The sequence below is a fragment of the Thermobia domestica genome, chromosome 1 (assembly GCF_964235325.1).
Source record: "Thermobia domestica chromosome 1, izTheDome1.hap1.1, whole genome shotgun sequence".
Lineage (NCBI taxonomy): Eukaryota > Metazoa > Arthropoda > Insecta > Zygentoma > Lepismatidae > Thermobia > Thermobia domestica.
In genome coordinates, this window is record NC_137454.1 from 204354188 (window position 1) to 204379145 (window position 24958).

Genomic DNA, 24958 nt, shown 5'->3' on the forward strand with positions numbered 1-24958 from the left:
TGATAATCCGTTGCAGAAAATTTTACTGGTTCTTCCTTACATTCGGAGAACTACAAACCTCCAGATGGCGTAATCTTGACTGGTTAAACCATGAGTCCAACTTACGATGAGTTACCCGTCAAACGTTACAGAGGACATTTCATTCGCACCAACCTAATGTGAGTAAAGTGCACAGCCATGTTGAGAAAAGGAATATTCAGCTGTCACTTATCCATAAGTAGGGTTTGAAAAATAAAGACCTGTATTTTTAACTCCTCTGAATATTTTCTTCCAACCGTATTTATTGTAGTTTGTAGCTTCTGTACGAATATAGAACTTTTAAAAGTAATGTGATTAGTCGAATATTTTGAACATGACTACACTTAGGTACATGTGTTGGAATAATAGCTTTGTGTTGAATGGAGTTGAGGAGGGATGTGTGCATGAAGATTCGAAAGTCTCTTTTGTAATAAGGAGATATTGACTATGGTTTTACCCGTAACTTTGTAAAGGAAATTGTTGAAATAGAAACTATATATCAAGTCTTTTCTAAGGTTTCGTTCACCTTTCATTCAATGTTCTCTTTTTTTTTTCCTCTCCTTTCTTTGTTCCATACATAAAGAGAAGTTTATCAAGGTATCAAGGTGAAAATATTTATTATGAATATGTATCAACCGAGAAGTGACACGCTAAGAAGTGTTTTTAAGAAAGGTTAGGTCCAAAGTATATACGAAATTACTTATGAAATTTCTTGTACATTTTTTGAAAATTTTATAAATGTACTTCCTTGTCACGTAGATTTTTTAAGAGCGTATATTGAAGTTGGAGTAAATGCTTTGGTCGATTGTGTAGATCCCTTATATTAATCAAAATCACCATGTAAATACAGTAAATAATTTTTTAGAGTTTTTAATAAATTCTTTTTTATTATTATTATTTTCACAGCTTGCGCATCTATTGTAACATTGGGTATTCTTGGAATAACAGGAATTATTTTTATCAATTTCTGTAGGAAGCATCAGGAAGTAGAATCTACTGTTTCCAGGTAAGATTTCTAATCATATTATGTAGTTGGTTTTCGTAATCATAATCATAATCATAAAATGAGTTCTGTCTACAAGTAGTACTAGCAGATTTGAATTTAAAAAAAAAAATGCAATCCGAATGATTTCCGTTAGTCGGTCTAGGTGTCAGAATTTCGAAACTGCTATTAAGGTAAAAATATGAAATTACTCCAACACAAATATACAACGTAATTAACCATTTTGAAATAATTTAGTATATGCTCGTGCTCGAAAAGCGTATTAAACATAATGTTAGTCTTATATCTTTATGTTCAAGAAAGAACTTATACTATTTGTTCCCGTGTAAAGATATATAGATAGCCAAACCACATAATGGAACTATCTTTTATATCTATTTTTCAACGTAACAGCAAGACTATCGAAACATTTCTTCCAGCGTGGAACTGTTTCTATATCATGTTCATCTAAGTCTGTTTCCTGTTCATCTAACCTGTTTAGCTGTGTTCCGTCTCCTTTAAACTAAGGGGCATAACCGTGGTATGTTAAACTAAAAGAAATCATTTCCGAAGTATTTTCCACTCGACTCTCAAGAGTCTGACTATGCTTCTTTGATCCTTTTCTGTAGACCACACTAAAATAAGCTATATTTTTGTTATGTTCATCACACTTCTTCTACCAAAGCGATGGACGATCCAATTACATCGATCTTTGCTTTGAACTTTTAATTAGTTGCCTGCCAATTTGGAACATGTTTCTTTCATTCTACAAGGAAAGAGAGGGAGATAAAAGAATCGTTTACTTTTCGATCTCACTTAAGCCGAAAGCTTTAAGGATGGGATCATAAATCAAATTATTTACATCCAAATACCTTCTTGTAGAGTAATTCTCCATCACACACGATGATCTTCGTATTCAGTCGATTTCAATTGTTAATCTTATCTTAACAAATTAAAGCCTAAAACTTCTTAAGCTGATATTTTTGTTAATTTGTGTAAGTTACATTCTGTGACGAATATAGCTGCCCTGTACATATCATACGAGGATTGCTGGAAAAGTTTCTGCAAACTGCTATTTACAGTGACGCTAATGTTATGTTTGTTTAAGCAGATTCGTTTATTTTTCACACCAATTTGAAGAAGTAGTTTGGTGTGAGAAATAGAAATTTCTCGTGAACACTTTCGGGCAATGATTGTTTATGATTTGAAACACCAAAATTATGCATCAAGTTTCATTTGACTGTGAGGATGAGGCATTATCCAATAGGGCTGTATTCAGTTGGTTTTCTGAGTTCCAGAGTGATTGCACATTTCCCAGTGATGAATTTCGTGAAGGTCATCTATCCATGTCTGTTGTCCTAGTAATGATGATGCGTGAAAAGATTGAGAGAAATTTACACGTGACTTATTTGAGATATAGGCATCCTTGCACATTGACATGAAAGCAGTACATACGATTTTGCATGAACACCTAAGCATGCGGAAACTTTCAAGCCGTACAACTTCTAGATTCAACACAACTTGACCGAAGCACAAAAACAGGTTAATGTCAATAGTGTAAAGAAGTGCTAAAAAAAATTCAACCGAAGTAAGTCAAATTTGGTGTCCTACATCGTTACAGGGGACAAAACTTTGATCTACTCATACCAACTCGGAAGTCAGGGCCGGATCTATGGGGGGCAACTCGGGCATTTGCCCCGGGGCGCAGTTGGTTGAGAGTGTGTAGGGGGCGCCATTTCAAATGCAAGATTAATGCTGGCAAGTTTGGCTCAAACCATATGGGCGATGATGGGATTATTGGTGGAATTAAGAAAGTAAAAGGAAACAGGAGAATCCCGAGAAAGCCACACACACGAGTCAAATAGGAGGAATTGGAATTGGAATTTAGTTCAATGAATTTACACTTTGTCAGGCGAAAAATAAATCAATTGGTCTTACGAAAATTGTCGAAAAGACGTTTTCTTCCTTTTTTAATTGGTTGGTATTACATTTTTACGCGTAACAATTAAATTTTGTCAAATGGAATCAATTCTATTTTTATTTAATGAAGATAATAAAGGTAGCTAAATGTGTTAAATATTTTAATATATAAACGTTTTAAACTATACTATTTCACAATTAAGAAAGGAATATGAAAATTATAGAAAATCAGTCGAAACATAACATTTACCTCCAGGTATTTTCTGAAGATTGGAGGCTACTGAGGTAAGACTGCAATTACTTTGGGTAAAATAGTTTATAATTCTTGATAATTTGTCAGTTATCTGACAATGGAAAAGAAATATGAAATAAAATTACCCCATAGTCAGAGTACAATATTTCTAGGTTTGATATGAACGATTCTGTTTGTAAAGCTGTTCGTTATAAAACTGGGATATCTCTTCGATTTAAAGAGCGTATTGTTTTAATGTTGTAAGTTAAAGAAACGTTGACGAAATAGCTTCAGTGTCTGGAAAAAAAGAAATTCTCTGGCAACGAAAATGGAACAAAAAGGAACTAAGACAGGAAGAAAAGAAAATATATGAAATGACAATGAAGTAGTTAGACAAAAAGAATGATTCTCACAGCTTGCGATGATTTATCTTTCAAAAATATGGAAAAATTCGAAAATGACATTGATCAGCAGTTCAAAGTATTGCAAAAAACGAAGACAGTTTTCCCGAATTGCTTTCTAGCAATGATAGTGACGGCTCTTCTGCACCAGAGGAGCACACTGTTTTCCCACTTGCTGCACATAGTCAAATACCAGAACAAGAAATTATGACAAGTCCAAGATAAAAGATTGATACGTGCTTTAACTATCCTCGTACTTGGACAAGTGAAATATCAGACAAAGAAAGCTGCTATTTTGTAGAAAATTTCATGGTTTCGTAATTGAATCCAGACAACATAGACTTTTCTTGTACAACCAGAGAAGGAAAGCGACCAATTCACCACATTCGATACAAAGTTCTTCCAAAAGGGAAGAAAACCAAGTGGTGTATTCGAAAAATGAAAATCTCCTTTGCTTTCCCTGTAAATTATTTTCTGATCCTAAACAAATTACATCTTCGTCTTCTAGTGCCATATCAAAATTAGTAAGTTCTGAGTTTAAAGATTGGAAGAAAGTATCTGAAAGAACACCAAATCATGAAAATTCAATTTCTCATAAGAAGTTTGTTGTGCAATGGAAGTGTCTACTGAACTCCCTCAATTTAGATAAAGGAGTGGAAGGCATTCGAACAGGAAAAGAGAAGTAGGAGGAGGTTTTATAGAAAATTATTGATGCGGTGTTGTTTTTATCAGCATGTTGCTTATCCTTCCGTAGTAGTAAGGAAGGGAACACAGAACTACGTTGCTCTGACTGTTTTGACTTAGAGAATGGGAACTTTCTTAACTTCATTCTTCGTCCCTCAATGCACAATCCTACCTTACAAGAAAAGGTGAAATCTGTTTATGTATCTCACACTGAAAAAATGAGTCAGGTTCTACGATATGAAAGGAGAGGAGAGAAGTATGAAATAAAAGAAAGTATCATTGATTTCATTGAAGTGCATGGAAAAACTGGCGAAGATTTGGCGGAAAATAGTTTACAAAGGATAGAGAAAAATCGTCTCAATTTAGCAGAATGTAGAGGACAATCTTACGGCAATGGTCAAATATAGCTTGAAAATGTGGAGTTGAGGCAAGGATCCAATCGTGAAACACCTTGTGCTATTTGTGCCATGCATAGGGCACCCTTTGAATCTTCATTAATCGTTAAAAAAAAAGTATATTCATCGTTCAAAAAGTGTACATTTTTTATTTCATCGACAATAAGGCACGATATCTTTAAAAAATGTGAAAATCACTCTCAAAAGTACTTCGGACACAAGATGGAGTGCAAAGTCGGAAGCAGTGACAACACTGAAATCTGAACTGGAAAATGTTCTCGCAGCATTTGATAAAATTATAAGTACTTCCTCTAACTCAGATGTCAAATCAGTTGTGAAAAACTTAATCGAATCAATCAAAGATATGATATTTCTACTTAATCGAATCAATCAAAAATATGATATTTCTAATTAATTTAATATTTTGGGACTCAGTTTTGCATGAAATAAATCGAGTGCACAAAGAAATAGAGAATAAGGGTTTGATTTTGCAACGGTTTCTTGGTATGTTATCAGGTCTTTTGAACACAATCTCAAAATCAGGGATTCGACAGATGGCTGTCGGAAGCCCAGGATATTGTTAAGTTGATAGATGTGGAAGATCAGTTCAGAGAAAAGCGTATCTGGAAGGAGAAGAGAATGTCAGGAGAGGATGAAGCGAGACGTTTTACTGAAGAGGATTGCCTTAGACAATTTTTCTTCAGAATTTTTCACCTCTTACGGGAAGAACTCTTTAGTAGAACAGGTTCAAAGAAGTAACCAAGGACTTCAGCTTCCTCAGAGGAAGCTCATTGTGGGAAATGTCTTCGAAGGACTTGAAAAATTGTGCTCGGATTCACTTTGAAATACCAAGACGATTTGAATGCTATAGAATTATGTGCATGCGCGCCGACTACGTGTGCGCTCCGAGGCTCCAGCACCCACACAAATAATCTTGTGGGTGCGGCGAAGTACTGCATTGTGAAGACGAATATTTTATGCCTACAATGATATGTGTAACGCTCTGTGTTGTACATTGGAGTCATATTGTCAACCCATTTGTGTAGTCTTTGGAAGTGCTTGCAATTTCGCCATGCAGAACAAAGGGTGGCGAAATTGGAACCTATGCCATTATGTTCATGACATAATGGAGCAACGGCAGTGATATCTCCTTTCCTTCGATTTCGATGCAGATAATGGCGGACAGAAAAGGCTCTCAGATTTGGCAGCATTAGCTATAGAGAACAAGAACGCTCAATCAATTTTATCAAAATATTATTGAGGACTTGGCAAAAAAGAAAGCCGGAAAAGTATTTTTGTAAGCGCATGTTACAGAACGAGAAGGCAATTATATAGAATATCGTTATTAATTATTGGTACTATAAATAAATACTTATTCTCTATATTTATTACTATATATGAATGGATGTGAAAAGTGTGTAGTTATCTACCTTAAATTTAAGCATATATTACTAGAAGAATTGTCTACACACAGATGGAAGGCCCGTACGTAGACTGAAGTCAAACATACAACTGAAAAGCCAATATATACACACAGGAAGAATCATAAAGTAAGTCCACGAACAAGCCAACAGAAGAAGAAGCTACAGGCTGTCAAGAGTCTATATTTATAGAAAAATGTTTCTAAATAGCTTGTTTTGTATTTTTCTTTTTTTTTTTTTTTCTTTTACAGCACTAACATTACTTTGCGTTAAAATCTGTTGGACATTTCACAATAGGTCCCAATAGATGTATATAACAAAGTTGCATCTTCTACAACTGTCTTTGTGGATTTCTCACGAGGAAAATATTGAGAATTTTGTTTTCAGTATAACAGAGTACTTTATTTCGAAATACATGAGCTTCAACAAAAGAACTGGTTTCAGAATTAAGTTTCAATAAATATCATAAATATTTAATATAAATAAAAAGTAAATATTGCATAATGTATCGGATTGTGTTTTGATTAAACGAGAAAATGTCTTCTAGAGTGTACTTTTAATACTTCTCATTTTGTAACTTTTGCATATGCTTCTCAATTGGTTTCAAGCTCATGTGTGGACACAAATTTCAGTAAAAGTTAGAAAGATGACAAATGATTTAAACTTTTTAAAATATATATTTTAACCTAAGATTTGTTCCAAACCCTAACATAGGGTATTTAAACATGGGAGTAAGGGGACGCCAGCAAAACGTCTTTGCTCCGGGCGCAATATTTCGTAGATCCGGCCCTGGTGTACAGCAATCTATGGGTTGGGTGTTTCAAAGTGAACCGAAACCAACAAAAGTTATTTGTTCGAGAAGTGCTGCCAAGCAAATGGTTGCTTATTTCTTCGGTTATACCATACATGTGACAACCATAACTTGAGAAGATCGAAGGACTGTAACTGTTGAGTGATAGACAACAATTTGTTGGTCAGATATCATCAATGAATTGAGTATAATAATCTAAATTGTCGCATCTTTATTTACCATCACATCAGTTCTTACTCATCACACCAAACTTATCATTATTATTATTTTTGCTGTAAAAATGTCAAATTAATGACTCCTTGTGTATTCTCACCTGATTTAACATTTAATGACTTGTTTTTGTTCCCACACATGGTAAATAATATTGTAGTGGATTAGTGTCGCCTGATGCATCTGTTGACGCATTCCGAACTGGTTTTGAGGTAGTTTTTCAAACTGCTGTGAAAAATAAACCAACAGGCTTAAACCATCAATAATAATTCGAACTTGGGAACGTCTATTCTTCTGACTTTCATAATATTGGAACACTAGCACCACTGTAAATAGTAGTTTGCATAAACTTTTCGAGCAGCCCTCATAGAAACAAATTGTTTCTAATGAAAGGGATAAGATTAATACAGTTACAAATAGGTGTAACTGACAAAAATGATTGTTTTGTCAATACACTTATGTTTACTCACACTTCGTTTGAATATTTGAGTAAGTTGACTCTGAGAAAATATGATCTTATAATGCAGAAGGTAGTGTCAGGCTTATGGTAACGAATTTGATCCCTTGGTAGGAGCACGCGTGAACATGCTTGAAACGTTTGAAATTGTTATGTGTTTATTTACAAGGAGAACGACTGTTAATATGTGTGAGTGGTCATATGGCTCCAAAAATTACAACCTTTATTCTCTTTCTGAAAGTGGTTATTTTGTAGTTGTAGCCAAATAAGTAAATAGTGTATGATAAAAGGTTTCAGTGTGTTAAAAAAATCAACTCTGTGTTGAATCGCAACAAAGCAGGTACCCCTGCTGTAGGTGGCCTTCCAGTATTGGATCATAGATATCAGAGACCCGAGCATATCCCCGATGAAGTACAAAAAGTGCGTTTCTTGGTACAACGTGAGAACGAACCGTCCCATAAAGCAATATCAAGGGCAGTGCAACGTTCCACTGCGACCGTAAATCGCATAATTACCCAAGATTTACATCTGGTAGAGAAACGCAAAGCTTGATTTCATACGTTTCGTTCCTCACATATAGAAAGGAAGACGTACAGAGCAAAGCTGTACGAATTCTATCTTGAAGGGGAGGTGGATAATAACTGTGGACTAAGCATGAATGTATTTGTAGAAATGTGATAAAAAGAGAGTCATTTTCTATCGTTTACGTAATTCCAAACGTCGTTGTGACTAGGTACGTAGATGTACGGAAAGTTTTCCACCCGGATGGTTGTTAGAGATTATTGCTGTAATGGAAAACTTACGCAACGCGAAGTAGACAAAAAAAGCTACAGCATACCAGACAAACATTTTGGAGTCATCTCGCGGTGTCATTCACCACAACATTCACCACCTTCCTCACATGAGGATGTCAATAGTGACGTGCATAAATCGGATTGGACGTGCAATGGAAATTAATGCAATTTTTTTCACAGATATTTTTGAAATCCCCTCCTCCATCCCTGATTTTGCAATTCCTGTTGTTGAAACTACCGTTGGCCTTCTGACAGCGGAGCATACTCGATGATTTTTGGCGAGAGTGTCAAGAGGAATGAAAGACTTGATCAAGCTGTGCTTCAACGCAATCACTTTAAGTAGAAACTGAGTTGCAAGGCGATAGCCAATTGGTGGGACTTGCAGATTGAGCAAAACCGCTGGGGGCTTCGCACTATTTCTTACGCTGATAATAGCACCAAATTCGTTAGCAAAAACCTGAAACGGTCTTGTGTGTTTTAATTATATTTCTACAACCTAAGCATAAGGTTAGTTATGAGGCACAGCGACTCAGTGATCGAGCCTACACTTCTGATGTGAAAAATTCTTGGCTCAATCCCAGTCTATGTGAGTTTGTAGTGGACATCGTGTTGTTCATGATTTTCGTGGAATCTTCCCGTTTCCTCCAACCTTCTCATTCTCCTGTTCTTTAATATAATAAGGTAAGAGGTGAGAGGTTACAAAGTTGTGAACGGTGATTTCATTAAATTTATTCCTCTGCAAGTAGGATGCCTGTCGTAAAGACAGCATTCTAAGTCATTTTTTTTACTGATCATTTACATATTCTTGTACCTCTCCACCTTCATTGCTTTTCTAAAGGTGTCGCTTATCTGGAGAATCCATCAAATTCGTGTTGCAATGTTCTCTGCTGTTGTATACTGAGAGTTTCCGTATGGTTTATTTTTTCTGTCTACTACAATACGAAGCTTGCTGATTGAGCAAGATTTCTGTTGTTCGGGCCGATGACTCGAATGTAGTACCTACTGCAGACCGATTTGAAGAGATTGTTTTAGACGCTGCCCATGATTCAAGATCGCGAAGGTAAAGTTCCTTGCTACCTAGTGGCTTGGTGATCCCCGATATCCGTATGGGTATCTAGGCTTATTGCCGTGTTTTTACCAATTTTAATGGGCATCCTACTGCCGGCAATGCCAACAGTTTCTCGTTGTGTGTGCTCGTGCTTGATACCTTATAAAATCTTCGAAACGCCAAAATTGAAAAGAATATATATATATATATGTTCCTCAGATTAAAAGTCCTTTGAATATTGCGTGGTGCCAGGTCCGCTCCATTAATGACCAATGTAGTGCTGTTAGTGTACTTGCTTTGTTAGTACATAAAATCCTAGGATCTAACCATATCTTGGGCTGTTTTATCTCTGACTTTGCACGTCTATTCCGTGGAACTTACTTGTTTTCGTAATCGGTGTGCGTGGCACTCGAACAACTTTGTAGCACTAATAATGAGAATCACAATGTTCCTTTCATGCCTCTAAATTTAGGCTTCATTACGTGAGTTGCTCGTTACGGTGCCTGAGCTTGATCGTATAGGCTGTCGTGGTACCACGTTACTTGCGATGCTCAGCTTGCGTTGCTGCAGACATTTAGTCACCTCTGGTCGGAAGAAAATTTCCATAAAGCGTCGTGCGGCTCTGGTCCTTTCTATCCTTAAACCAGAGAAATATTCATCACCAATTACAGACCAATTTCTCTCACTAGTTGTATTCCTAAGCTATTCAGACGTATGGTAAATAAGTACCTGGTGTAGTACTTGAAATCCAAGTTAGCATTTGCAGAAGATTTCCAGTCTTCTTGACCCAATATTTTTTTTATTATTTATTAGAGGTTTATAATTGGCGTGAAAATAATGTCTCTGTCACAACATTACGGCTTGAGCTGATGTAAATATCACATGGTTATCGTAGTAATGTAATTCACGTTGAATGACAGTTTAGGCCTTAACGGAAAAGAAATCTATTGTTTGTCAGACGTAACTACAACTTTTGTGTGAAACTATAAATATCAAATGTTTGTGTTCGTAATATATCCAGAGTATGCCTTCCATATCTATTTTTGTTATCTAATTTGATGTTTATTTGTAATTGATTCGTAATGTCTTCCTCGGATGAGACCAGTCTGTATGCTCATAATAAGAAATTTAGCAATAAGTTAACTTTAATCCTTATTTTATTGTAAATGGATTCAGTTACATGTAGTAATGTAAGTTACATGATGTTAGTTTCCTGTATAACTTGGAAGTTAATTTTTTATTTCGTTGGCTGAATATCAAATCCAGGAAGATAAACTATTATCTTTTCAAATTGTATCGTAAAAAAAATAAATTGATGATGTACAGAGCAAGTCAAAATGATGGACCCTATTTCAGAAATTTATTCTATGAAATCTAATAAAACATATGTTATTGTGGGACATGTGTTGAGAAAGGTAAACTGTCAAAGCTTGCTTCAAACATATCACAAGTGTTCTATGTGAGCACCTTACGTAATATAGCATACATTAAGCCTATAGTCTATCTCCTGACAAATCTTTTGTGGCTGGGATGTTGCCGTCAATATAAGGAATTCATTTTATGCTCGCTGCTGACTTAACGGTAGAAAGTGGCAACACTGCGTGAAAATTAAACTTCAAAATTAACCATTCGAAGCGTATGTCTCACAATAACATATGTTTGTTAGATTTCACAGAATAAAGTTCTGAAATCGGGTTCATCATATTGATTTGTCCTCTATTTTGCAAAAATAACAGTGTGGATTATACAGAAGCAACAATTACACTGTTATACAACAAAATAAAAAAAGTTCTATTTCTGGGTAACAACGTAGTGATTCTGAAAGGATTTTCACTCCTGAATTCAAATCTGATTTTAGGTTTCCTGCATCAAGGATAGTTTTGGAGTAATCAGCACGTAATGTTTGTGTTTGTAAAGCATTACTATACATTGTTGACACTATATATTACATAGAATTGTAGGTATGTGAAACAACTGTCGACCGTACATAATGTTTCACTTTTTTATTTTGTACTGAGTGTCTCTCTTGTTTCTAATGATACACCAGCAATAGTCTGCCAGCATGGTGGGCATTCACTTCCCTTCAAAGCGTTTTTCAGTGGTGGATATATCTTTATGAAATCTTTCTCCGTGTTCATCGGAAATGTCATAGCAATTACTGGGGAAGTAATCCAGTTATGAGTCCATGATATGCACCTTCAAGGACATTTTGCACCCTAAATCCTGATGAGCTGCAAGCATTTCATCCATCTCCTTGTATTTAGGGTCCCGTCTTCTCCCAAGGAAGTATTGGGTTACTTTCGTAAAACTCATCCATGCGCGCTTTTCTTTCTCTGTGTGACATGCCTCAAAACCTCTATCTTTCTGCAGTTCTTGTATCTGCGGACCTACAAACACGCTCTCTCTTATTTTTGCAGCTGACAGTCGGGGAAATTTGTCAGCAAGGTATGCAAAAGCTGGCCATTGGGATCCATTGCCTTCACAAGCTGTTTAATAAGTCCAAGTTTTATATGTAGGGGTAGAACAAGAACATTTCTAGGATCTACAAGACTGTCCCGTTGCACATTCTTTTCACCAACTGTCCAATTGCGTTTAGGCCACTCCTTTTTCACATAGTGGGAAGTTCTTTCCCGACTATCCCATTCACACAAAAAGCATGTTGTGTAACCTTGTTGCATCCCTAATAATAATGCTATTACCTTGAAGTCACAACACAACTTCCACTTATGTTCACTGTACTTAATTAAGGTCAATATCTTTCTGAAAATTTCATAACTCTCTTCGGTAAAAGTGGCATATGCAACTGGGATTGAAGGCAGTTTAATCTCGATATGCAGCAATACATCTTTTAAGCTATTCTTCGAAGCATCCAAAAATAATCATCATTCACCAGGTTCGTATGTTATATGCAAGGCTGTCATTAATCCATGAACATCATTGCAGAATATCACGGAACTATCACTGGCAAACTAAGACACAAAAGCACGTTCTCTGTTCCTGAAGATTATGTTGGTTGTTTCGTGGAGAAGGTTATATTCCTGTAACCTGGAGCCTAACAATTCTGCTTTCTGTTTACTGAGTCCTAAGTCTCGCACTAAATCATTTAAATCATCCTGCTCTAATACACGTGGCGTGAGCGTACTCCTGCCTTGATACGGGGATCCCTTCTTTTTTCCGGAAATGATGTAAGTTCTGTAGTGCTACTTTCTTCACTGTCACTCATCTCTTCTATATCTGTGGGCCTTGAAGGAACTGGTAAAGCTTCAGAATGTGCCACAGGTCGTCTTGCTGACGGCAGATCCGGATAAACAATATGTTTCTTTGATTTGCTGTTCGTGAATCCCTGAATTTTGGTTAAGCAGAAATAACAGTCTGTCAAATGGTCCCTTGGTTCCCTCCAAACCATCGGTACAGCAAATAATGAAACATTTTTTTCCTTGCCATCACTTAATTAATTTACAATAACATGTAGCACAACATATATTAGGTGACCACTTCTTATCAAAATCACCAGCTCCGACGCCAAAGTACTGCTTATATGCTCTCTTGATGATGGGTGTGATTTTCTTCCTGTTCCTCACGAAGGTAAGCTCGCCACAAACATAACAGAAGTTGTTAGCTGCGTATTTACAACCACGAGTGCGAGGCAATTTTTTTACTTCACTTAAACACAAACAAAATGAATCCACAGCATTCAGTTTACATACAGTAAGTAGTACTAACGCCCGATAAAATACCAGATTCACACGCTCAGTTTAACTCACAAACTACTCCCAACAGCACATTGCAACAACAAAACATTATCGGGCAAGTTTTGCCAACCTCTGAAAAATGAAAGCTGTCAATGTTGCAAGGTCTTACTTTCCAAATTCCCTTTTGTCACCATATACTGTGTTTGGCATGTATATGAATATATGTAGTACATGAATGCTTGAATTACTCGTAAACTATCCCTGACGGATCAAATCGGATGTCTTATTTGAACTTCCATGTCACATTCCTTTCATAGTACAAAATTTCATTTCAGAAATACAATCCTTGTAAAACAGTGTTATTTGTAGTTTGGATTTGGCAGCAAATCATACGGAGCTTACTGTGAAATAACTTCCACAGTACTTTCTGCTCTGCTAGAGAAAGCCATGGCTATTGTATTAGGTGAATTAATTAAATGCCTACTTCAATTTTTCGACGTCCGACTAGGTAGCCATGGGTTTCTGAAATATTTCGAGAGTGAAGGTCAGCATCAATAAGTACTCTTGTTTATTTGTTAAAAGATACGCCAGACGCGCTCCGTGTTACAGATTAGGTACGTAATTTTGGCTCATAGAGATATACTGGAACCTAGTAAAATCTACAGTACACACACTAGCATCAGGAACACACTGAAAACAGTAACTAAGGCAGTAATAATACAAACAAGCAAACACACACACACACACACACACACACACACACACACAAAAAGGCTTACTGGGGCAAACCAGTCATATACCATCCCAGATCATTGGGTTTTGTGATGGACAGACATTGCGTTGATCATAGATTTTCTCCACTTCATATTAAAACTTTTTTTTCCGCGTCAAAAAATATAAAATGTCCATTGAAACAGTCAAGAAATCAAAAGAATGCACTAAAATTTCTTTGAAATTCAGACTAACATTGCGTGATCGTCCCATATTACTTGGTAATTTCTCATGTAAACAGTACTTTGCATTTTCAGTGAACTTGCGATTTGGAAGTAGATAATTTACTTCTGAACCATCGTGGCACCAAACAATACATAGTTACTATAATTGTCAGTAGTAAACCTTTAAGGCCAAATAATCAATTCTGGCATGAAAACTAGCGAGGTTATGTAACTTTCCATATATAATGTTTTATTTTTTTTTAACCATACAGGAAACTGAAACGAAGAGGTGACGAAAGTCAGAATGCTAAAGAAGAAGAAGAGGAACAGCATTTGCTTGTGCCATACAGTACAGAAGATGTGTAGATGGCCTCTTATTCCGTTGTGATTATATTATTTCAAGATAAGAGTGATATCAATAATGGTGCAACGCAATGTTCTACTGCGCTTAAAAGCATATATTATTCTTAACTATATCATTTAAGTAATTGTGTTTTTTGTGGAAGTACAACTTATTTAGCTAAAGATTGAAAACTTTTGTGAACATATAAACATTAATTTAGGTAATGAAACGACTTTTCATGTATATTTATTGATACGCCTATATTTATTTTTTTTTATTACAAATACTCGGAAAAAACATGTACTAATAGTAGTATTAGAAAATGTCAGTTTTGATAATGTTTCAATAACGAAAGTGACGAAGTTTTGTCTTGAAGTGAAGGTTCCATAAAATCTTATACTTAGTTATGAGAAAGTGGTGAAATTATTCACCATTTGCTATTCAATGTTATATTATTTTCTATTTATGTTTATATACGGAAAGAATATTTATTTAGATATTAATCATTTATACTAGGTTGTCGTGACTGTTAAAGTGATTTTTAAGTAAGGGACCACAATACATATTTATATATAGGTCATTCACCAGAGAAAGATGTTCCTATTGTAGTAGATTCTTATATTAACAGGGTAGATATTGAGTTTATTAATTACTTATGGCATTTTTCATATTTATTTTCATAGATAAGGCTGTACTGTATAACGAGGCTAATATATTGAGTATAGAAATTTGAAAGAAACATTGTGAGAGTTGTGAGTCTTAATATTTATTTAAATTTTATGTTTTTTTTCTGTGTTCGGAATATTTATTTGTTTTTAATAGTTTTTGAACATTATTTGGTACACTCATGTCCAAAGTGATTGTCGCATATCTATAACTGTCTTCTTGTAAAAATATAATTTGATAATGATTTTGCAGGGTACTTTCAATACTGATACTATGTGTATAAGCGGGAAATGTACATTTGTGGTAAATTTCATAGGAAAAAATTATAAATACGAAAATTAGAATTAATAAAACAAAATGTTACTAAGTGAATGAGTAAGTTTTATTGTTCTTATTTACTGCTCTTTTGACATGAAATTTGCCACATACATGTCTTTGCCGATTATACACATACTAACATTATAAGAAATAGCGGACGAATTCGTTATCAAATTATATTCCCACAACAACATATTTATAGACATGCGACAATAATTTTGGACATGAGTGTACATTTTACTAAATTGAAAGATGTGTTAAGGGGCACCATGGCTCAGTGGTAGAGCGCTTACCTCTAGTGCGTGGGGTCCCTGGTTCAATCCCTGGCCAAGTAAGTGTGGTGGAAAGCATCGTGTTGATGGGTTTTCTCTGGGTACTCCCCGTTTCCTCTCACATCTCATTCCACCGATTCTTCCATCATTATTCATTTGCCTTAATCATCGTCTCCCTTAGCCTAATGGGCATAATCGTGGGATGTTAAACTCAAAGATTTCATTTCCTTTTAGAGGTACGTGACAATTTAACACGTGTGTATAAAGGATGTTCTGTAGAAGTTTTAAATTTCGTGACTGTTTTACGTATATTTTCTGGTACTGTGTATCTCAGGTTCATGTTTCACTGAAATTAAAGAGATTACTTAAAAAATTAAAAGTTATTATCTCCATATCTAGTATGGAACAGAATAGCTTATGAAAAGGAGACTGGTGAAAGTGTACCTGTGTAAAAATTACATATTTTATTCATGTATACTATAGTAAATTATGGTGCATGTGATAATTTGTAAATAATGGTACTAAAAATTGAGAAAGAAAGTACTATGAAAGATAATTCATTTAACTCTCTCTTATAAAGTAAAAGTGTTGTCATGATAAAAATGCGCACATTCCCGCTAGAGACAGTGTTTAAGGCAATAAATAGATTAATTTATAGTTAAGGTTTAAATATTGTATTTGTAACAAAGCATTTTTTATAGTCTTACCAAAGAGAAAATATTTTTTTGGTGAAATGATATATGATAAAAAAAAGCTAGTTCGTAGATTAGAATTAATTTTTGTAGTCGTTTCATGTGCAGTTAATTGTTTGTTGCTGCACTGAACTTTATATTTATCTTAAAATAGTGCTGTGGGCCATTTTCCTAGCTGGTATTATTATTATTATTATTATTATTATTATTATTATTATTATTATTATTATTATTATTATTATTATTATTATTATTATGTAGTTATAAACGTGCTGACACGAGAATTAACTTGATTCAATGTATTTGATCTCTCAGTTTCAGTTATATGTGTACTATTCAATTTTGATGGTAAAATATATATCTCATATTATATTGTATGAAGCTTTGTTAATCTCAGAAAGTACTCATTCAACCGATTTGGATAAATTTTTTTCATCATTGGAAAATACATTTCTTGTGGATAGTTGTAGGATACCATTATTATGCTTTTATTCCTTTGAAATAGACAATGTCGCAAAAAGTGTGCGAGAAATGTGAAATTTTACTATTATTACAATTATTTTTTAATTGTTGACGTAAAGGTATGAAATTTGATCTATAGGTCTTTTTGCTTTATAGAATACAAATCTATTAAATATTTGTACCAATTCAATATGAAGGGTATATGTGCAGAACACTTAAGAGACATTGAGTAGAAAAATAATTGCTTTAAATGTTATTTCGATTACACTTACGTTATGCATATATATTGAATATCTAACTGTTAATATTACACAAAGAGTGGAAAAGTAACGGTGACGGATTACTGTAATTTCCATGTGAATCAGCAATTTCCATGTGTATTGTGTTATTTTGTGAATATTATATTGAAAATGCCTCACACATTTAGGGTCATACTATTGCTTTCTTTTTCTGCTAACTATTAGTTACTGTGCTTTAATGCATGGCGTTTGAAGAACATCTACAAGGAAATACACATAACTTTAAACTATTATAATCTTGGAAATTACTGACGAACATAATGTACTGTAGTAATATTGTGTGAACAAAGATAACTTCTGAGTTTCGTAAATTGAATACTGAAAGCCATGTATTTAATATTAAGTGTTGTGAAAGAATTAACCTCAGAATTTGTTACATTATTTAATTATATGCCTTTCTGAAAAGATAATTATATGACTTGCTGAGGAAGGTCTTATTTTTAAAAGAAAATTGCCACTATTAAAATGTAGTTATTGATTTAGTACTTTCAAAGAAATACAGTAAGATATTCTTGTAATATTGCGTCGATTGTTTCTTATTACTGCTATTTCGCGTGTTATTTGTCTCTTCATGTTTCTGACTCTAGGTAATTAAACTATTCAGAAGTATTACATTACTTGATTGTGTGTTGATATGAGTTATATTATAATTAAAAGATAATTTTGTTGTCTCCATCCTGTGTTTAACACATCTGCTTCGATTCCTTATCTGCAACCACGAAACCTGTTAGGGTAGATTGTCAATATTTTGATGTTAGCAGAGATAAAGATTGTAATTTAAAGCACAAGTAAGATAATGACTATCCATTCAAGGGACACAGAGAACGAGCATTTTTGGGTTCGTTTTAAATAAAAATATAAGGTTTTTTTTTTTTTTTTTTTTTTTTTTTTTTAATCAAAGTTTCTGGTGCATGACGTGTTCAATCTGTTGATTATTCTTTACCGGAGCATCACAGTAATCCTTAATAAAAAGTTAGATTAGAAGTAGCACATTTTATATTATTCTTTTTTAGCATATTTTACTGAAATATTTTTAAAAATGTTTCATACATCACATTACTTGTAAGTGATAAATATTGCGAATGTGCCATTTTGTATTCTTCACTTTGCTATACAGAGTCTGTGGAAATTTTCTTTGATATTGTGTATGTGTAAATGGTGTACTTATTGTCTGTGATATTGTTGAAACTTATATATATATATATATATATATATATATATATATATATATATATATATATATATATATATATATATAACGGATCTTTGTAAAATCTAGCGGTACCTCTTCACAAGATATGATTAATCGAATAGAATATTTAGTCATTGTAAGGCTGCTGATCTGAATGTAGTAATTGTAATTTAAAATTAAAATAATAGTATATGAAAAGGTAAATAAGAAAATATTTTCATGTTAAAGCTATGCATATTATGTATTGAAACATGTTGAATTTATAGAATTTATCAACTGAAATAAACAGTTTTGTTCGAAATTCTAAGAACTACAACTATTATTTAAAAAAATGAATGTCCTGATTTATAAGTTGGTACTTCGTTTAGATATATGTAGTGAAATATAAACCTTGAAACAATACAGATCAAAGCTGAGAGATTTTCTTGCCAAAAATTTCAATAGCCAAGTCATTAATTACGTTGAAACGTAGGTTGATCATTAGTCTATGCTAAGAAAGTTGTACCTCATAACTTTATTTTAGGATGGCTAATCTTTTTAGTACTTTGTTTATAAATAAACCAGAAACTTTCGATTCTCTAAAGAATCGAATCATTCAACACATGGAAAGGTACCAATCCAGCGATTAAAATATGCATTCATATATCGGTGTTCTAAAATTGGCGCCCACGGACCACAGAGCATTATCCTACAACTAATGATAAAGCAAAAAATATATATATTTGTATAGCTTTCGAGTCCTTGTCTGGAGATAGGAATTGCACTAAGTGGCAACGTCGCAAATAAAGAGCCATAGAGTAAATCTAATAATCTATCAAGTAGTTGCATCGATTCTTTCCAGATGGCAGCTAAAGTCGATATGGATTGATACTAGTATCACTTATTAGTGTAGCAATCGATTTAATTGCTTGGTGTATTTGTAAAGTGATGATAATGGTTCCAAGTTAATATGCGACGTTGCCACATTGTGAAATTTTGATTCCCCATAGCAGCTAAAAAGGGCCCCGAAGAACAAACCATCATATAACATTTTCGCTTTATTTTGGCCTGTAGAATAATGCTCCGTGCTTCGTGGGCGCCATTTTTAGAACACCCGATATACCTAGGTATTTGTTATGTAAACCCATCCTTCAACGAATTCAAAGCTACATATCCCGAAGTTAAAATACGAACTTATATTTGTCATGGCGGGTGGTGACAAACCTGGAGAACCAGCAAATGTCAGGGAATTTGAGAAGACTGAGAAAAGTCAGCGAATTTCATTAAGAGTCAGGAAATTTCGATTTGTTGAGAATGAGATTTTATAAACATGTGAAATGAAAATTTTAAGACGATTTCAGAAGTAGATGAGTGCTTGTTTTTTAATTGGCAACTTCAAAGTAAGAAACTAATCTGTGTTTACTGCTGACTATGTGTAACAAACTTTACTTGTGCGCATTAATTTTTGTTTTCGCTTGTGCAGTGGAATATTATATTGTATTATATTGGTGAATCTCCACAAAATGTAGTTGGATGAACGATTCAATGAGAAATTCATTTTCGACGCTCGCATAACTCCAGCCATTTTAATTCTTCATTCCCACTAGTTTCGATCTTATCGGAATTTCGTGTCCTAGATTAAGCGAGAATAGCTTATCACACAAATGAAAGGAATATGTTTACTCCTGTTTGAGCTTCTGTTTTCATTGTAATGTACTTTATTTAGCGAAGAGCTTTATTTCGAAAGTGCTTATGAGTTTGCGAAAATACCTTGATAAAGTTGCACATCAGCATACACGAGGTGTGGCAATTAAATAACAAGACTGGTGTCATAAATGTGATGTATTGCAAAGAAAGTTACAATTGACTGTTATCCCCTTCAATATACTCCCCTCCCCTATCTATACACCGCTGCATACGTGCCTTCCATTGTTCAAAGCAATGCTGTAGGTCATCAGATGTCACCCTGTTCAACAACTCTGCCGTTTTTCGTTTCACCTCGTCCACAGACTGAAAATGTGTTCCCTTCAATGCACTTTTCACTTTTGGGAATAGATAAAAGTCACAGGGAGCCAGGTCTGGGGAATACGGAGGATGGTCGAGCACAGAAATGCACTTGGCTGCTAAAAACTGCTTCACAGAAAGGGCATTATGGGCAGGCGCATTGCCTTGCTGGAGGATCCATGCATCGTTCTTCCACAAATCCGGTCTCTTCTTCCTTATTCTTTCCCTCAACTTGATTAGGACTTCTTTGTAGTAGGTCTGATTCACCGTTTGACCCTGAGGCACCCAATCAATCATGATGATACCCCTGATATCGAAAAAAACGATGAGCATTGCCTTCACTTTCGACTTGCTCATTTGTGCTTTTTTCATTCTTGGCGATGTGGGAGTCTTCCAGTGCATGGATTGACGCTTAGTCTCGGGATCATACTGGAAAATGCATGTTTCATCACATGTGATGACACGTGTTAGCAAGTCTGGTTCTGCTTTGAGTCGTTCCATGACGTCACAGTAAATGGTCTTTCGAATGTCTTTTTGTTCCTGATGGAGGTTTTTTGGGACAATTTTTTGCACAAACTTTTGTCATATTTAAATTGTCATGCAAAATTTGTCTTACTGTCTCTTTGTTAATGTTCGTCATGTCTGCGATCATTCGAATGCTCAGACGTCTGTCTTTCCGCACAAGTTCATTAATTTTTTGAACATTTTCGTCCGTTCTTGAACTCAAAGGGCGGCCGGGTCGTTCATCATCTTCAACCTCCTCCCTATCTTCTGAAAATCGTTTGTGCTATTCGAAAACTCGCGCACGCGACATAGCATTATCACCATACACCTCTTTCAACATTGCACAACATTCCGTCGGTGTTTTTTAATTTCACCAGAAATTTTATGTTAATGCGCTGCTCAACTTTACTGTTCACCATGATTTCGACACTACTACAGAACACTGTCCTCTTCATGCAAGCGTGCAAAGAAAAGAAAAACTTTCACAATCATGAAACAAACAGTGGCTGCTTTTGAAGGTTCAAGATCAACAACACACCATTAGCCACCTCCCTCCCACGATCCTGCGCGACAGGAGGTGGGCAGTCTCGTTATTTAATTGCCACACCTCGTATATTAGGTCAATAGTCAGTGGATACCCGAACTAATTTCAACTGTTGATCTTTAAATATACACGTCTATAGATATCAAAGATTATTTTCTACTTTGGGGTTAGAATGCAATATTTATTGTTAATCATTTTCCATCAATAATTATACATTAGTATTATTATTCATCTCGTAAGTTTGAAAAAATATTCTTATTTTAAAACTATTTTGATATTCAAAACATGCAATTTGCGAATAATATTTGTTACAATAGATCAAATACTTTCCTTCGCGCGCACTCACACACACACACGCGCGCGCGCGCGTACACGTAACGCATAACTTGTCAGCCACATGCTGTCAAATCGACCTCGTTGGGACCAATTCTTCCACCAGAAATAATGCTCTTAGAGAGGTTGGATTTACATGGACATGTTTATCATCTTATTTTGTTGACGATGGTGGAGGCATCTGAAGCTTATACTAAGTAGTTCCCAAGATATCCCATGTAGTGTTTCACTTTGTTTGTTGGGTCCTGGAACCAACAACGCCTGCAGAGTGTAAAAGCTTTCAGTACCAACAATATGTATAAAATTTTATATCCTTCAAAAAACACACAAAGAGGTGAGGTGGAGACGAGGGGGCTACAGTTCTCTTTCCTCAATCAGTGTTGTCAACTTGCGGGATTTGCTCCCAAATTTGGGGGAGTATCTGAATCAACTGGAAATAGGATGGAAAACCTTTTTAGCGTGAATTTTTGGGGAAATTTTCTAAATTGTTCTTTTACGTTAAATGTCTTTTAACATCTGAACATTGTTGGGTTTATGCGTTTAAATTAATCAATAGTTCAACTCTTATCTCGTTTCCTACTGGCCCCTACTTATCTCGTTTATGTAATTGTCAGACTTACTACGTATCTCTTTTCTAAAACAAAAGAAACACAAAAAGAAAACACGTCGAAACACAATATTGAGGAGAAACTTCCACTGCGAGTTGGCATCTTTCCGTCAAGCACAGATGACCACTTTACGGGGAATTACCGACACTGCAAGGCGCGGGCCTGATTTCTGCCGTGTCTGCTATGAAGATTCTTGCTATGTTTTGTGTTCTAGTGTGTAGTTTAATAGTTAGAAAATAGTGTTAAATGAAGCTCTTACTTAAATCTACGGAAGAGTAGTGGACTCTCAACAGATATGTGTATATTTTCTTTCCATCTTTATTTAAAATATTTACTGTTTGTAGCGAATACTCTAGTAAATATTCGGCTGTTGTGGGTCAAGGCTAGGATGAGACGATTGGAACGGGACCAGTAGCGACTTAGGATTATAATTTTGGATAGGCTCGCTCCCTCGCTTATAGATACATACATAATTTGATTGATTAATGACAGTAAGAAATTACTTTTATAATAGTGGTTGATGCTATTTTTTAAATCAGTATCTACCATTAATACAAATAGTGGAAGCTATATTTACTCTTTGTTGTATTTTTTAGCACTTATACAGAATTTTTGCATTTATTTTTCAGCATTTAGCATTTATTTTTCAGAATTTTTGGGTAGGCCCGTGCCTACCTGACCTACTCGCTAAAACCGCCACTGAACGAAACGTGCAGGATCTACAGCTCTTCGAGATACAATTAAAAGCCAAAAAATTCTATTTACATATAAAAATGTGATAGGGGGCGTACCCATAAAATTATCGAAATGAGATAAAACTTACTCAAATTGTTTAAAAAATTGTTCGAATGAAATAAAGCTTGCAAAATTTAATTTCGCTAATGTCTTGAGAACGAAAATCATTTTAAAATATTCTTCTTCGGTTATTTTGCGGGAGTAGATGGGGCATATATCCCGATAAAATCCTACAGGTCGGGCCTTACGGCTAGCCTAGAAGGACTGGGAAGTAGTATAGACCGGCATTCTCACCAACTCAGTCCGGAAATCTCACCAAAATGGGCCCGAATTCCGCCATTTTGTACAAAAATTCACCCAGAGACCGAAAATCTCACCAGAATTGCTGCAAATTCCCCTCATTTTTCACGAGAATTAGTGTACAGACCGAAAATCTCACCAAAATGGATGCAAATTTCCTATGATAAATATAATCTGTTTTTTTATACTATTTAATGAAAATTTTACGAATTTTATTTTATTTTTAATACAATTTATGTTGATTTATACAATTTATGCTGATTACTTACCGTTTTTTCCAAACCTTTAGAAACTTGTTTCTTCCTTTCTTATTCCTCCCTCAAGTGGAGAACAATAACTGAAGGAACTTCAGAAGATGTCCACAGAGTTTTTAATCTTAAATAGAATTGGTGTTGGTATTCAAAAACTAATTCAAAGAAAGAACACACATATGGTGAAAGAATGGGAGGTCCTAAGGTGAGATAACCAGTGGGGGAAGAGCACAGGAAGAGGGGGAGGCTGTAGTACTTGGTGCTATATCAGACCAAGCTACGCACTTAGGGGGTCCGGAAAAAGGAGGGGTGTGAGACAAAGAACCTTTGTATTCGAAATAATAGACTATTATTTAACTGTCACATAATTTTCATCCTTCTAGGATTAATACAATAGAAGATATTGCCATTTGAAATTGACAGATAGCTTTGGGTGAATGCTGTACCGTAGGAAGTCAAAAGTTAGCAGAATAACCTTTCTATGTATTTGTCACATATGTTACTTGCTTCTATTTAGAAACAACATAAATTTAGATAATACAGCAATTGTTTAAAGTGACAAGAATGATAGCTAAGAGGTGGTGGGAGAGACTGAGGAGATGGAGAAAAAATCCTTTGACGGCATGTAAAGAAAAGGAAAGACAGGCAGATGTTATGTTATGTATGTTGGGTGGTCCATAGGGTTGGGGGGGGGGCGAAGTGTGAAGTTGTTTTGTGAGTAAAGGACCGCTCTTTAATTGGGTTGTGACTTGTCACCCAGCTGTTAACGACCCTGCCAGCTGAAGGCAAAGGAATACTGACTCTTTTTACCTGAGTTTCAATGGGATAAAGAATGAATGAAATCTTTACGTAAGGTGACTTTCCCTTTTTTTTTTTGCTTTTGGAAGATGTTTTCAAACAAGATTTCTTTAAGATATTTGTGCATAAATTAGTTTAATTTTTTTAAAAACTAGATTAATGAATTAATTATTTATGAATATTAATGAGCTGGTAATGAAAGGGTTAGAAAGAATGATTTTTTGTTTTTCGTATATTTAGAGGTATATTGGGATATATATAGTATAGAGTAGTACATATTGCACATAAATGTATGAGATATTGTGGGAGGAAACGGCCGCAACCTTAAGAAACGTATTTTATGTATTGATATGGTATTTTACTAGGTGATATGGGATTTTAGCATAGAATATCATCTTTTGGATACTGTAGGGGTCTAATGGTGTACGAAAGGCAGATGAATGACAAATTACATGTATATATGAATATATGATTAGTTTGTGAATGGGTGCATGCATGTATGTATATTGGTTCTGATATTTGGACAGGAATATATGTACCATATTGTAGACATATTATCTTTCGTTTTCATGTAAGTGTTTAAGCATGTGTTGTTGAGTTGCGTAACTTTAGGCGCTATGCTAGTATGGATAGCTTGTACCTCTTGGTTTGTATTGTT

At 34.9% G+C, this 24958-nt stretch overlaps 1 protein-coding gene across 1 annotated transcript in view; it reads left to right on the forward strand.

Moving 5' to 3' along the window:
- The window catches only part of LOC145693109 (bis(5'-adenosyl)-triphosphatase enpp4-like), a 48847-nt gene extending 30296 nt beyond the window's left edge, over positions 1-18551 (forward strand). The window contains exons 5-6 of the mRNA XM_081768819.1: positions 925-1024; positions 14273-18551. Coding sequence (XP_081624945.1) covers positions 925-1024; positions 14273-14366 — 194 coding nt within the window. The 3' untranslated portion in view covers positions 14367-18551. The remainder of the gene's footprint in view (positions 1-924; positions 1025-14272) is intronic.
- Positions 18552-24958: the final 6407 nt, after the last annotated feature.